Source organism: Myotis yumanensis, unplaced genomic scaffold (genome assembly GCF_028538775.1).
Source record: "Myotis yumanensis isolate MYYU_CA2020_CCGP unplaced genomic scaffold, mMyoYum1.0.hap1 SCAF_7, whole genome shotgun sequence".
NCBI classification, from domain to species: domain Eukaryota; kingdom Metazoa; phylum Chordata; class Mammalia; order Chiroptera; family Vespertilionidae; genus Myotis; species Myotis yumanensis.
Window position 1 is genome coordinate 26,857,159 of NW_027223758.1, and position 13,799 is coordinate 26,870,957.

The following is a 13,799-nucleotide window of genomic DNA, read 5'->3' on the forward strand; positions in this document are numbered from 1 at the left end:
TTTACTCCTCTCTATTTGAAAGAAACCATTTTACTCTCATTCCTACCTCATCAATAGTGAAGACTAATATAATGATACAAAAGGTTTTGCAGTGTGCTGTTTTGTAACTTACATGAATTCCCCAAAAGGTCTTTAGGGCAAAGAAAAAGGACAGTCAAGGAACAAAGTAAAGGACTGCTACAAACCCCAACATCCACAAGAAAGAGAAACGTTTCAGCAAAGGAAAGAGTCATTGAAATCAACATTAACATTACAAAGACCTATCATTACCATGGTTTCCTCATCAATGTGCTGTCATGAATCAATTGTATATTCGAATGTAAAGTTATATGAAATTATATATCAAAAAAGATGAACTGTAAAACTAAGTAAAATAAATCCCTTTAATACAGGATATAAAAAGCAGGCAGAGGATTTGAAGATGGCAACGTAGGTAAATGCCTGTACTCACCACATCCCACAACCACATCAAAATTGCAAATAAAATACAGAATCATCATCTAGAACCGCTGGAAAGCTGGCTGAATGGAAGCCCTACAACTAGAAAAGTAAAGAACAAAGCATATGGGGAGCGGCTACAGTGTTTTGGACAGGTTCAAGCCTTGGACTGAGGAGAGGGCACAGTCCTGTCATTGTCACGTGCAAGTCCCAGCTTGGAGGGCAGAGCCCTCCCAGCACAATTATAGCCAACAGCTGTAGTTGTAAGCTTGAACCTATGGTCCGAACATGTGGCCCCACGTGCCTGAGTGGTGTGGGCTTGGTAGAGTTCAGGTGCATGTAGTTGAGTAGGATTGAAACCCGAGAGAATGTTGTAAACATCTTGATCACGCCCTTACTTTGCCTCCTGGCATCTGCTATAAAATAAAGACACAGCTTGTGGGCGCTGGCGCTGTCCATCAGAGGAGCAGCGTCCCACCGAGACCGAGCTTTCATTCTCTTGTCTGTCTTTTCTAAGCCTTTCATCGCCCCCACTCAGGGTCACTGAACCAGGCTGAGCTGGCATTTAGTATGCCATGGCCGTGCTGGCTCCCCACAAAAGCACACTGAGACTGGTAGGAGGTGTGGAAGCACAGAACAAGCTGCTCTGGCACCCGCGTGTGCCTCTTTTTTAATTGGGAGGGAGATTCTCTGTGGAGGCTGCCAGGAGGAGCAAGGGGTCCCAGCCTCACACCAGACCCCTGGCTAGGGTCCCAAAGCTGGGAAAAGAAGTCCCTAGGGCAGTAAGAACTACAGGCTATAAAAACTAGTGCGGATTAGGGCAATATGACACACAGGCTGCTGGAGACCCAGCTGTTCCTCTTAAAAGGCCAGCACCACAAACTGAACTTACAAGGTCCTGATTCCTCTGAGCTCCCGTGCCAGGGTGAGGCTCTGGGGAACACAGACACATACGAGTAGGAACTGGATTGTCTGGCATCTGGGCATAAACTCGGAGGTGGCTTTCTCCCAGAGAGAGGTACTTGCAGGGATCATTGTTTCTATTCTGGGACCTCCTGAGTTTCAGGGCGAACTGGCCGTCATTTCTGTTTGCTCCACCCTGGTGATTCCCTAAGACCCTGCCTCATCCAATTTACAACCCCACCAAAGCTGTGTGCAGCAGCTTTTGCATATGAATGACCTTTCCTTGCTCAGGGTAAAATCTTTCAAACAAGCTGCAGCTGGGTCAAAGATCTCCAAACCTATCAATAAAAGATCCAAGACGCAGCACCAGCACCAGCCTGCCTTGCTTCATATCTGGGCCTCATCAGGGTACTTCCAAACCTCATGCAAAGAGAAGGAATTTTCAGATCTCTCTGTAGCTCCTGTTGGGTGGCCCCAGGCAGTGGCTGACTTTGCACCTCCCTGGAGACCCAAGAGCCAGTGTACCCAATGGTCAGTGTCAGACCATACCAGGTTACAAATCTACACATCCATAAGTGACACACTGAAGGGGCAGACTCAGTGAGCACCAAAGCCCCACTGAAGCAAGTCCTGCTCCATAGGGTGTCTGATGCACAGCAGCTCTCCCACTGTAGTCCCAGCTGTTCTCCACAGCCAATTAGCCTGGAGGTCAATTCCTCCCAGTGACACCAACAGCAATCAAATGTCAACTATAACAAAACTGTGTTCACAGCCCACAAAGGGGTGCACCTAGAGCTCCCAGCTCAGGTGACTGAGGAGGCTGAGCCACTGGGTCCTATAGAACACCTACTACACAAGACCAACTCAAGGAGACATAGCAGCTCTACCAAATACATAGAAACAAACACAGGGAAGCAGCCAAAATGCAGAGACAAAGAAACATGTCACAAATGAAAAAAATGGAAGAAAGCCAACTACTGGATATAGAGTTCAGAACGATGGTTATAAGGTTACCCAAGAATCTTCTAGAAACCTTCAAAAAGATGGAAACATCAGTGATGAGAGAGAATCATTGATTGGCTGTCTCCTGCACACCCCCTATTAAAAATCAAGCCCACAACCTGGGCCTGGGCCTGGGCCCCGACTGGTAATCGAACTGTGACCTCCTGGTTCATAGGTCCACACTCAACCACTGAGCCATGCTAGCGAGGCTGATTGGTTATTTTGAAAAAGCTCCTGGTCATAACCCTGGAGGAACAAAGAGCTCTCTCTCTCTCTTTCTGTGACCCACACTCGCCCTCGTGGCGAATTGCTGGGGCCACAAAGAACTAAGCTTTAATATGAAACAGAAACTCTGGACACTGGCCTTTGTTTTGGCCTTGATGAAGGCCAGATTGGACTTTTTCCATGGCAGGACAGACAGAGACGGAACATTGGGAACCCAGGAGGGGAACTCCTTTGATTTTGCATCACAAATAAATCTTGCCACACCACAATCTCCTGTGCATGGGTCCTTGGAATGCTTTCCTCACAACCCCATGGAAGAGACTAATTTCCAGAAGCAACGTAACTAGTTTTGAGTCCTTGGGCAAGTCGAGTCACTAGCCTCATAGTTTGTTCTTATGCAAAATAAGAATAATAATACTTGCTTTTTTCCTACCACTCAGGTGCTCTTAATGACTGCATGGGGGTAAATGTAAATAAATAATAGTGCTTCAGAAGTGTAAGTTCCTGTTTGTGTGTGTGTGTGTGTGTGTGTGTGTGTGTATCACTCTTATTGAATTCTAGAGGCAGCATTATAGCAAAACTCTATTTTACTCAAGAGTAATATTGGAAGAGAAAATTATAGAGAATGTCTATATTGCTATTTCACATTAGGGCTAAGAATCATGAAAACCTAGACCCATGAGAGACCATATTGAGCAGGCGTTAGGAAGGAAACAAAAACCTATCTAGAGGTCTGTGAACATAAAGGAATTTAATTCCAGACAAGTAAGCTCTTGACAGAATCCCTTGAAGGTCTGGAGAAGTGGGCTCAGATTGGACCTCCATGAATGAGCCTAGAGCACCACAGTTGAGGAGAGCTATTTGCCTCCACCACACTCAGAAAGGTGAGAGGTCAAGAAGGAACCCCTGGAGTCAAAACCACACCATCTTAGTTAAAGACAAAGGGAAAGTAATCTGAAAGTAGGGGGCAGCCACTATCACCATTGGCTCTCTCTACTCATGGAAGATTACAGAAGATAACACTTCTTCAATATCTCACTCATCTGCAGAAATAACCCAAAGGATGCTGAAAGGTAGCCTCATTCACATTTCTGCCTTCCAAATCTCACATGAGTGCACTGAATACTGATGGAACTTAATTGGCAGCCAAAATATTGCATGCCTCAAGGAAGTCTAGCAAGTGTAGCTTTAGATTTCCAGACTCTGTGTTACATAAAGTCCCACTAACAGGATGTGGGAATGGATGCTACGTAAGACTCAACCATCTCCTAGACAGCACACCTAAGAAAACATCATGGTTAACACCCTTCATTTTTCTTTTTTAAATTGACTAGACCACTAGCTGACTTGCTCTGTGGTCTTCCATCTCCTTTTTGAGCTCCTATGGCCTCTTCTATAAAATTACTCAAATTAACTTTTCCTTACCTAACTCATAAACAAGTTCCTAAAATCAGAAGCTTTTAACGGAAAACTAATCTCTTAGGTATTAATGTTATACATTGATATCCACCATGACTAGTTCAGGGAAAAGTGTTTTCTTTACTAGGTAATCCATTCTCCCTGAACTTGCTCATAAAATTTCAATGCAGTGAAAAGAAACAAGACATTAAGCCAATATTGTTAACTAAAAAAGCCCTTGAAATTAAAAACATATGTAGGATGCTTTTCATTCTGTTTTAGTAGTAAGTATTTTTATTTTATGTGATCATCTGTTTCCCCATTCACAATAATTGAGTTTCTTGATAAATGTATAGATTTAGTTGACCTCAATTAATACATATACCTATATACATAAGAGTTTGTTCAATACAGAGTTTTATAATTTCCAAAAATTGAAATTAAGATGTGAGGAAGATAATAAAATCAAATAACAAAACTTATAGAGCTCAGAGGGGAATCAGAAAGATCCTTAAGGAGTCTAGCCTTTTCCTTATGCTGTTTCAGTTCGTTTTTACAGAAACTGATGGCTTCCTTAGGATCTCACATATGACTGATCTCAAAAATGTGTCTCACGTGTGTTCCTTTCCCTACTGATACATCGGGACACATGGCTCTGCTTGGGGGGGTCAGACCTGGCGTAGATGGAGAAAGGGAGCGTTATGAAATCTGTCTGAGCAGATGGAATTTATGACATGATCTGAAAAGGCTGCGTGAACCTAATATTAGCTCGGGCAGCAGGAAAACTAACGTTTTCAGTTACCAAGGATTTGTTATTTATGAGAGATCCATAGCGTTAGCCAGCAATTCACAATCAATGCCACTCCATTTTCTGCTGGCATTCCTTGTTCGTGATAACATGAAACGATCCCGATAAAGCAATATTTAACTACAGGTTACTAAGTGCAACATAAAAAAAAGCAAAATGTCGCTGTCCCATTTAAATGTCATGGCAGGTAAACATAATTTGAAACTACTTATTGATAGGTTAAACTTTCAAGGCAAGTATTAGCGATATGCTAATAGGCAGAGCAAATTATCCTAATGCACCGCAGATGGGGATAGCAAAGTCAGGCAAGATAACAGAGAAACTTATGAGAGAAAAATGCAGTGCAGAAACAGCCCTCAAATAGTCTGCTTGTCTGTGCCCATAACAGTCTACCTGCACTACATTTCCTTACTAAATTACTAGAGCTTTAACTCTTTCCTTCTTTGGGGCATTCATTACACCTGCCTCACCTCTCAGACTTCATCTTAGGACAAATAAGGACCAATTCAAGTGCCTTCTAAACAGAAAATAAGTCAGTTTTGTTGATATTGTTCAAGAGGGTTCATCCAGCAATAGCTAAAATGCTTTAGGCTAAAGAGGGTTTGTTTTCTCTGAAAATAAAAATAGCTTTATTCGATAAAAAACAGGCAAAACTTGATCTATGGAGTTGTAAGTTGGGATAATTGTTACCCAAGGTGGTGAGGGGGGTGTAGGGACTGAAACAAAGCACCCAGGGACATGAGGGGCTGGCACTGCTGTTCCTTGCTCTGTAGCTGCTTCCAGATGAATTTGTTTTGTGAAAATAGATTCAGCTGGACACAAGATTTGTGTGTTTTCCTGAACACATGTTACACTCTGATAGAAGCTTAAAAGAGCTTTATTTGGAAGAATAATATTCTCACATTTAGGTGACAGATATTACTGCCAATGAGAAAGTCACTACATCTCTTTGGAAAAGAAAAATGGACTATCTGGGCATATTCAAGCGGCATTTTGAGGGCACCTGCCAGCTTTTCCGTCTAAAAACCTGTGGGGGCCCCATCCGGATCCAGCACTTGCCAACCAGAGCTGCTTCTTCCCTGCTTCACAAAACCTTTTCAAAGAGAACGCTGCTGAATGCCCAACTCATAAACCCTTCCCCTCTGCCTCCTCAGCAATCTTGTCATCATCATGTTGGAAACCGTAACTGCAGGTTCTATGCAATACAAAAGTTCTACCTATGCTTTTGTGTAGGATGCTGGGAAATATGCACTAGACTAGCATGCTTTTAGTATTATTATCACCTGTTTTAGCTGTGGGGAGGTGGGAAGGGGGAGTGGTTGAGAGGGAGGAGGGAGTTACTTGTTTTAAATCCACAAGGCATCAATGCAAATGAGCCAGGCTAGCAATTATGTTTTGAATGTTAGATTATGCTTGCAAGGCAGGTTGTACGATGTAAGATTAATATATATACATTAATGCTTGCTAAATTACAAGAGTTTTCGTTTCATCCTTACAGGAATCATACTTGTGTACTTGCTGTTTGTGTGTGTGTGTGTGTGTGTGTACATATATATGTTATTTTATTAAGTGGAAATAAAACTTTTGGATGCTTTGTAAACTAACTGCTTTTTTTGGATTCACTTTTCTCTCAAACACCTGGATTTTTTTTAAAAAGAAGGAATTGTTCTTTTTTAAATACAAAATATGAAAATCAAAGCATACCTTAAAGGAAATGGAAGGAAGGTCTGGGTCTCCTACTTACAGAACAGAAGAGTTCCCTAACACATGCTGACCACTTTGAGATAAAACTCATGGCCCTATAACTACAGGGGAGACAATAACTTCTTAAAACGTGTTTTATTGAGGGCTTCCTGTATGTCAGACATTAGACAAAGCCATGTATAAGCCTTCCCTCACTTGACCTTAACAGCTGTTTTGTGCAGCAGGAAATATTACAATGCTCGCATTACCGATGAGGAAAGCGAGGTTGTGATGCATTTAGTAACTTGCCACAGTGAGATCTGAATTTGGAGGGTGAGAGTGGAGAAAAAGAAAGAACAGACAGAGGAGAAGCCTCCCAAGCTCCAGAGGTTGGAACAAAGAGACAGCATTCTCAGATGTTAAATAGGGCGAATCAAGGGTTGGGCAGCCACTGTATGGTTTCTGTCCTTCCTCTTGCCCTCCACGTCCTCTCCAATACAGAGCAAGGCCAAACACCAGAAACTAGAGGGGGCCACACTCCCAAGCTCCCTAAACTGATTTGGAGAAAGTAAGCCTTTCTATTGTCCATTTCCCATAGTGGTCACCGACCTTTACACACACCTCTGACCTCCAGAGCTTGTTAATACGCAAATGCAAAATAAAAGCAAGAATCAAGTGGCATCCTTTGAAATCACCAGTGGAACAGGTAGCCATAATACGTCAGTCCTTTATCGACTGACCAAGTTCTGGAGTTCAAGGTTTGGCCTTGCTATTCAGACACTGAAATACTTCCATATGCCCCCACAGAATCTGGGGGCCCCCTGACCTCTCCATGGATCAGGCAAAAGCAAAGTTAATGCCTTGCAATGGTGCAACACGGTACCTTCAGAACCCTGCTCCAGCTTCACCACCCACCTGCTGTTTGTTGTGATGGGCTAGTTCCTATGGCAAAGCTTCTGACTACCAATCTTGAGAGTCCAGAGCCTCACCATGACATTGGTAGATAGCCAACAGATTATGCAGGGCACTGCAAGTCTGGGTGACATCTTCCATCCCATAGGGTGTTCAGGACAATGGGACTGACTGGTAATTATAGTGCTTTAATCACCCAAGGAACAAGAGATAATCTCTTTACAATACTAAATGGCTCCAAACTCATCATGTTCAAATGTACCATGATGCATTCTAATGGACTATTGAGAATCTGCTTAATGAGTTTGCTCAGCCTTCCTGTTAAAGAACAGAGAGCAGGGTACTACATTTTTGTGAGATGAGATATTTGAGAGTTTTTAAAGCTGTTTCCAGCATTTACTTTTCTTCTAGACAAACAGGTGCAGAGATACCCCGGTAGCAGGTATTTTCCAAAGTCAGGGTCAAAAGGCCTCCCCTGCAGACTAGACAGGAAATCAGACTACACCGCCTCCCAAAAATCTTCCTTTCTTTCCCTTTCTTACACCCCCACTAGAGGCAGGTGAAAATGCTGAAAATTTTTCATTGCACATAAGAAATTCAAAAGAAATGTATAAAGGTGAAGTAAGCCAGCCTGAGCATCAGAGATAGGATTGTCCAGGATTATGTCACTGAGGTCTTTCTACCTCTTAGGTAGCAACTGAATGACTTTCTCAAAATGCAAACACAGAGATAAAATAAAATTCCCAAACCAGCGAAAATGTACACAGGCCAACAACATTGCGCTGTGCATCGCACTTTTCAAATTCTTTCAAAAATCTTATCTCAGTGGTTTCAAAGTGTGGTTCCTCAAGCCAGCAGCAGCAGCCTCACTCAAAACCTAGTGAGAAAAGCAGATCCCCAGGTCCCACCTCCAACCTCCTGAATCAGACACTGAGGGTGGGACTCAGCAATCTGACTCTTCCCAAGCGCTCCAGATGTCTCTGATGCACATCCAAGTGTTAGAAGTGCTTTATCCTATCGGCTACTCCCAACTATTAGATGAAATAGGTAGGAAATGTGGCATTCTCCGTTTGCACAAGAGGCAGCAAAGATTCAGAGAAGTTAACTGATTAACCTAAAGTCACACAGCTGACTGACAAAAGAACCAGTAGGTTAACCCTGGCCTTTCGACTCTCTTTTGTCTTCTACACAGACTCGCTAAGATGCAATATAATTACCCAGGTCACCTAAACTGGCTTGGTTCTAGAGGGGCAAATATGGACTGGGAAGAGGAAAGGGGTGACCCCTGGGGAGAATACAGGCCACCTAGGAAAGCCTGGGTCCCTCTCAGTCCACAGATCACCATGGAGGCCAACAGAGGCAAGAAACGTGCAGGATAATTCATCATATTCCAGATCATTTGACTTCTGGGTGCAGTCTGGGTTCTTCCCTATAAAAGGCCAGAGATTCTACTGCTCAGAGGGAGGTCTCACCTTCAGGTGGGGTTTGACTAGTGACCTCTCCATTACTCACTACACCTCTATATCACTGGTGTTATGGATAATTTTCTGTCTCCTATAACTAGCCTGTAAGGACTGTATCAGCTGGGAAATTGTCCACTTTCCTCACCACCCCCAGAATCTAATGCAGGGCCTGGCATCAGTAGGTGAAGAACAAATATATGTGACAGGAATGAAAATAATAATCTACCTGGACCTATCAAAATATGTTTCCATAGAAGACCTTCATTTTCAAAGTGACACTGGATATTTTCTTCCAAATAAGACATTCTGGAGTGTGGGGCATGGATACTGTGTTTGGGGCAGGTTCAAGCCTTGGACCGAGGAGAGGGCACAGTTCTCTCATTGCCACGTGCAAGTCCCAGCTTGGAGGGCAGAGCCCTCCCAGCACAATTATAGCCAACAGCTGTAGTTGTAAGCTTGAACCTGTGGTCCAAACACGTGGCCCCACGTGCCTGAGTGATAGAGTTCAGGTGCATGTAGTTGAGTAGGATTGAAACCAACGAGAATGTTGTAAACATCTTGATCACGCCCCTACTTTGCCTCCTGGCATCTGCTATAAAATAAAGAAATGGCTTGTGGGCGCTGGCGCTGTCCATCAGAGGGGCAGCGTCCCACCGAGACCCGGCTTTCATTCTCTTGTCTGCCTTTTCTAAGCCTTTCATCGCCCCCACTCAGGGTCACTGAACCAGGCTGAGCTGGCATGGCCTTGCCGGCTCCCCACAATGGAGAATTATTTAAAATATAGCTTAAAATTATCATCGTGAATAAATCCCTGAGACGATGCTGGAATACCTTTTTTATTCTGTACTGTCTATCTCTTCTTTCTGCCCTTCATTCTTTTTCAGTAAATCCATCATCACATTAACTCTCTATCTGAAGATGGCAAGATGGACTAGAGACTGTTTTGTTATTGAATTTTCTTTTTTGCTGTCTTCCCCTGACACAAAGCATTTACTCTGAGACTAAACTTGTTTAGATTCTATTCCATTTACAAAACATCCGGTCATTAGACTGGACCAGAAAGAGAAAAGTGTAAAGCCCGCAGTGAAAGGATGCATGTTTACATCCTGGTGCACAGACGTCTGTAATTGGCATGAGCTTTCAAGGAAGCTGTGGCTCCGACTCCAAGTTCCATTTGCACTTCCAACTGGACAAAATAGACACACAGACCCACTCAGCTAAGTAATTGGATTCGCTACCTGTAATATTTAAATTGTTTTCAGACACTGGGAAATGGTTTAAGAAGATTAAAGAAAAATACCCTGGAGGATAATAGGCTATAATTTACTAGGTGGGAAAGATTTTCAACAAGAAATACGCCTCATTTTCCTATAATTCTTCCTGTTTAAAGAGATGTCTTAGTCATTTGGACCTAAATTTCCTTAGATTCTGGAAGCTAGGTTTGTGTTCTTGTCAAAGCTCTTGAATGACACCCAGGACACCAAATTGATACTGTAAGGTCCCCCATCTGAAGATTCCCGTGTTTTCAGCAAAATTCATTTAAATGCTTGAAGGCAATTGGGTGGTGGTGCGATAACTTGAAATCCTAGGGTCCAAGGCTCATGTGAAACACTGCAGATCGGATAGGAGGCTGCGGCTCAGCTCTGCCCAAGCTGGTAAAAGATGTAGGTAAACTGTGGGGGGGTGTCTTGACAGATGCGTTTCAAGATAAGGACTGCAGCCAGTTCCATTCTCAAACACTAGCCCTCCCTATCGCCGCAGGCCCTCCGAGCCGGCTGGACCCCTCCCTCAGTGCCCCTGCTCTGCTCTCTACCCCTCCCCAGGTGCGTCCTCCCCAGCCCTTCTCAGACCCCTCACTCGGGAGCCAGGAGCTGAAGTTTGGCATCAGCGACCACCTGTCGGCTGGACCGCGGTGTCCCGTGCCTTGTGGGCTCCCAGGGAAGCGCTGGGAGGTTAGCGGTCACTGGACAGTTTCGGACGTCGAGGCTGTTCCTTTATGGCAAGAGGGCAAGGAGGGAACAGCGGTGCGTCTACGGCCGGAGAACGGCGCGTCCAGTTCACGCCCCGGCGCTGCCCAGCCGCTCCCAACTTCACACTGCCCACTTTTCAAACTCTCAGGACCCGCCACGAGGCAAAGCTTGCCCCTCCTGTTCCACTGGGGTGCTGGCCAGACACAGTTCGGATGGCAGGTCCTGAGCCCCTAGAACCCAGGAGCGCGCGCAAAGCCCCTGCCCTTTGCTCCCCGCCTCGGCAGCCGTCAACGCGTGCCCCCGAGGCCGCCCCCGCAGGCTCCCCGGGCGCCCATTGCATAACGCGCCCCTCGCCCCACCCCCACCCCGCCCACCCCACCGCCCTGCCCAGTGCCCCCGCCAGCGCCCCAGCCCGATCCCCCAATACTTACATCATCCCACTTGACGAATTTGGTGCCCTTCTTGAGGCTGTCGGACACACACACGGGCTTGAGTTGCAAAGCGTGCACTCCGGGCTGAGCCCCAGCCATCTGGGCTCATCGGGGCTCCGGGCGGCCCGGGCGATCGCGGCAGGGACGGGGCGCTGGGCACGGGCTCCTCGCTCCGCTCCAGGGGCTCTCGACTCTGTCCCCCCGCCGGCCTCCCGGCCTCCACACCTCGTCCGGCGCCGCTCAGCAAGCGGGGCACGCGGGGGCCAGGCGCCCGGCCATGCTCCGGGCGGGACGCGGGGTCGGGCACCCGCGGTGGCTGCGGAGCTTCCGAGGGCGAGGAGAAGCCGAGCTGGGCAGCGCAGGCTGCCTGCCGCCGCCGGATACTGCTCCTCGGCCGCCGCCGCCTCCGAGCGCACCATTCAGCACATCCTCTATATACAGAGGGAGAGAGCGAGTGACACACGCTCCGCGCCCCCCCCTCCCCACCGCCCTGCTCCCTTCCCTCCTCCCTCCGCCCCGCCACCCGCGCGCGCTTGGTCCCTCCTTCCCCTGGCGGCTTCCAGCACAACTTTGCGCGCAGGGTCAGGCGGCGGGAAGCGGGGCCGCAGCGGCACCTGTCGGCTCCTGGGCCGCACTGCAGCCGAAGCCTGCGCCTCCCGCACGCACTCTGAACTGCTCGCTGCCTAGTGGCAGCGACACCCGGGGGTGTCCTGGAGCCCTAAGGTCCCTAGGGTTTTCTGGGGAACTTGAGCGGGAGTCTGCGAGTGTCTTTGGATCTAAACTGAATGGGAAAGGGAGCCTGCGTGAGGGATCAGAGAGGCAAACCGCAGCTTTCCTCTCTAGCTGGAGCTCTCCAGCAGCAGCCGCAAACCCTCTTTTTGAAAAGACAGTTATTATTTATCAGAAGAGAAGAGAGCGATTGAGAGGCTTGGAGTGAGAGCTCTTTGGGGAAACCTCTCCGCCCCTGAGAGTTTGCAGCGCGCTGGTTTTGAAGCCCTGGCATGCGGTTAAGTCGTGCTTTTGAGATAGTAATTCCTGTCCTCAGAGAAGCTATGGTTTTATTTCCCAGGGAGACACAAGGCCCCATCGTGTGTGTGTCTGTGTGTGTGTGTGTGTGTGTGTGTGTGTGTGTGTGTAAGTGTGGGGGAGGGGGGAGAGAGTGGCAGAGAGAGAGAGAGTGTTTTACCAATAGAAACTTGTTCATTTAGGAACATAGGTCTAAGAATGTTTGTCTTCACTCATTCAACAAACATTTCTCATTTCTTTTTTTTCTAAAAGAAAGGGATAACCCCATCAGAATGGATAAAATTTAAAAGACTGATAATACCAGTGTTTGAGAGGAGGTGGAGTAACTGGAAATCCCATCCATTGATGGAGAGAGTATAACATGATAAAGCCACCTTGGAGAACGGTGTCTTTTAAAGTTAAACATTTACTTATGATAAAACCCAGAACTTCCATCCCTAAGTATTTATCCAAGAGAAATGAAAGCCTATGTTTATCCCGACTTGTGCAGCAATGGGCATAGCTTTCCCCATAATAGTCAAAACTGGAAATCACAAATATCAATCAACAGATGAATGAATAATTGCGGTATGCCCAAACAATGGAATACTATTCAGCAATTAAAAAATGGACATGCTACCTAGTGAAAGAAGCTGGACAAAATAGACTACATACTGCATGATTCCATTAGAAGAATTCTAAAATAGGCAAACTAGTCTATGTTGACTAAAGCACATCCATGGTTGCCTGAGGCCAGGAGTGGGCAGGGATTGACCGGGAAAGGGCACCAGAGAACTTTTAGGGGTGATAGAAATTATCTTTATTATGTATCAAAACTTAAGGAACTGTCTGTCTAAGAGTAATGAATTTTATTGTAAGTAAATTATATCTCAATAAAGTTGATTTTTTTAAAAGAAGAAACAAAATGAATAAAGAAAGAATGAAACATTCCTTTCTCTCACTAGTATGTATATGTTCTTCCTGTCTTCTACTCTGGGGCTTCTAAAACCCAATGTTTATCTACTCAGTCAAAATATTACCAAAAAGCCGATGGGGAAAGTGGCTAGTAAATATTTTAATGCATTCAAAAAACATTTCTTGATCACCAACTGGCTGATAACTACATGGACAGCCCAGTGAACACAACCCCTGACTCCTGCTCCTTTGGGGGCCTTGCCTTGTCCTTGGAAGCCACCAGCTACAAAGAATCTCTGTAGGAACTGACTTGTTTAATTTGGTCACATGTTCCTAAACTTAAAACTGAGTATACTGCCCACAGACCTAACCAGAGGCCTTGGCTGCCCTCACAGAAGGCACCAGTCACATTCTCACATTGATTTTCTTTACTTTAGAGGACTGCAACAAAACTCTACTTCCAGGGGGTCCTGGCCTTCCCAATTGTTCTTAAAACTGATCCTACCAGAAGTATTCTTTTCTCTTTTCCTTTCTGTCTTTCTTTCCCCCACAACTTCTCAGTTATCTACTGGAAAGATTATTGGTCAAATATAGGTATTACCCACCGTAGTGGCTTAGGAAAGCAAAACAGACAACGGATGTGCCC

The 13,799-nt window shown here is 45.7% G+C and overlaps 1 protein-coding gene across 5 annotated transcripts in view; it reads right to left on the bottom strand.

The window, feature by feature from the left end:
- The window catches only part of PLCB1 (phospholipase C beta 1), a 638,281-nt gene extending 626,612 nt beyond the window's left edge, over positions 1 to 11,669 (bottom strand). For all 5 annotated transcript variants that reach the window (XM_070419924.1, XM_070419923.1, XM_070419927.1 and 2 more), the window contains exon 1: positions 11,234 to 11,669. In XM_070419924.1, coding sequence (XP_070276025.1) covers positions 11,234 to 11,332 — 99 coding nt within the window. In that variant the 5' untranslated portion in view covers positions 11,333 to 11,669. The remainder of the gene's footprint in view (positions 1 to 11,233) is intronic.
- Positions 11,670 to 13,799: the final 2,130 nt, after the last annotated feature.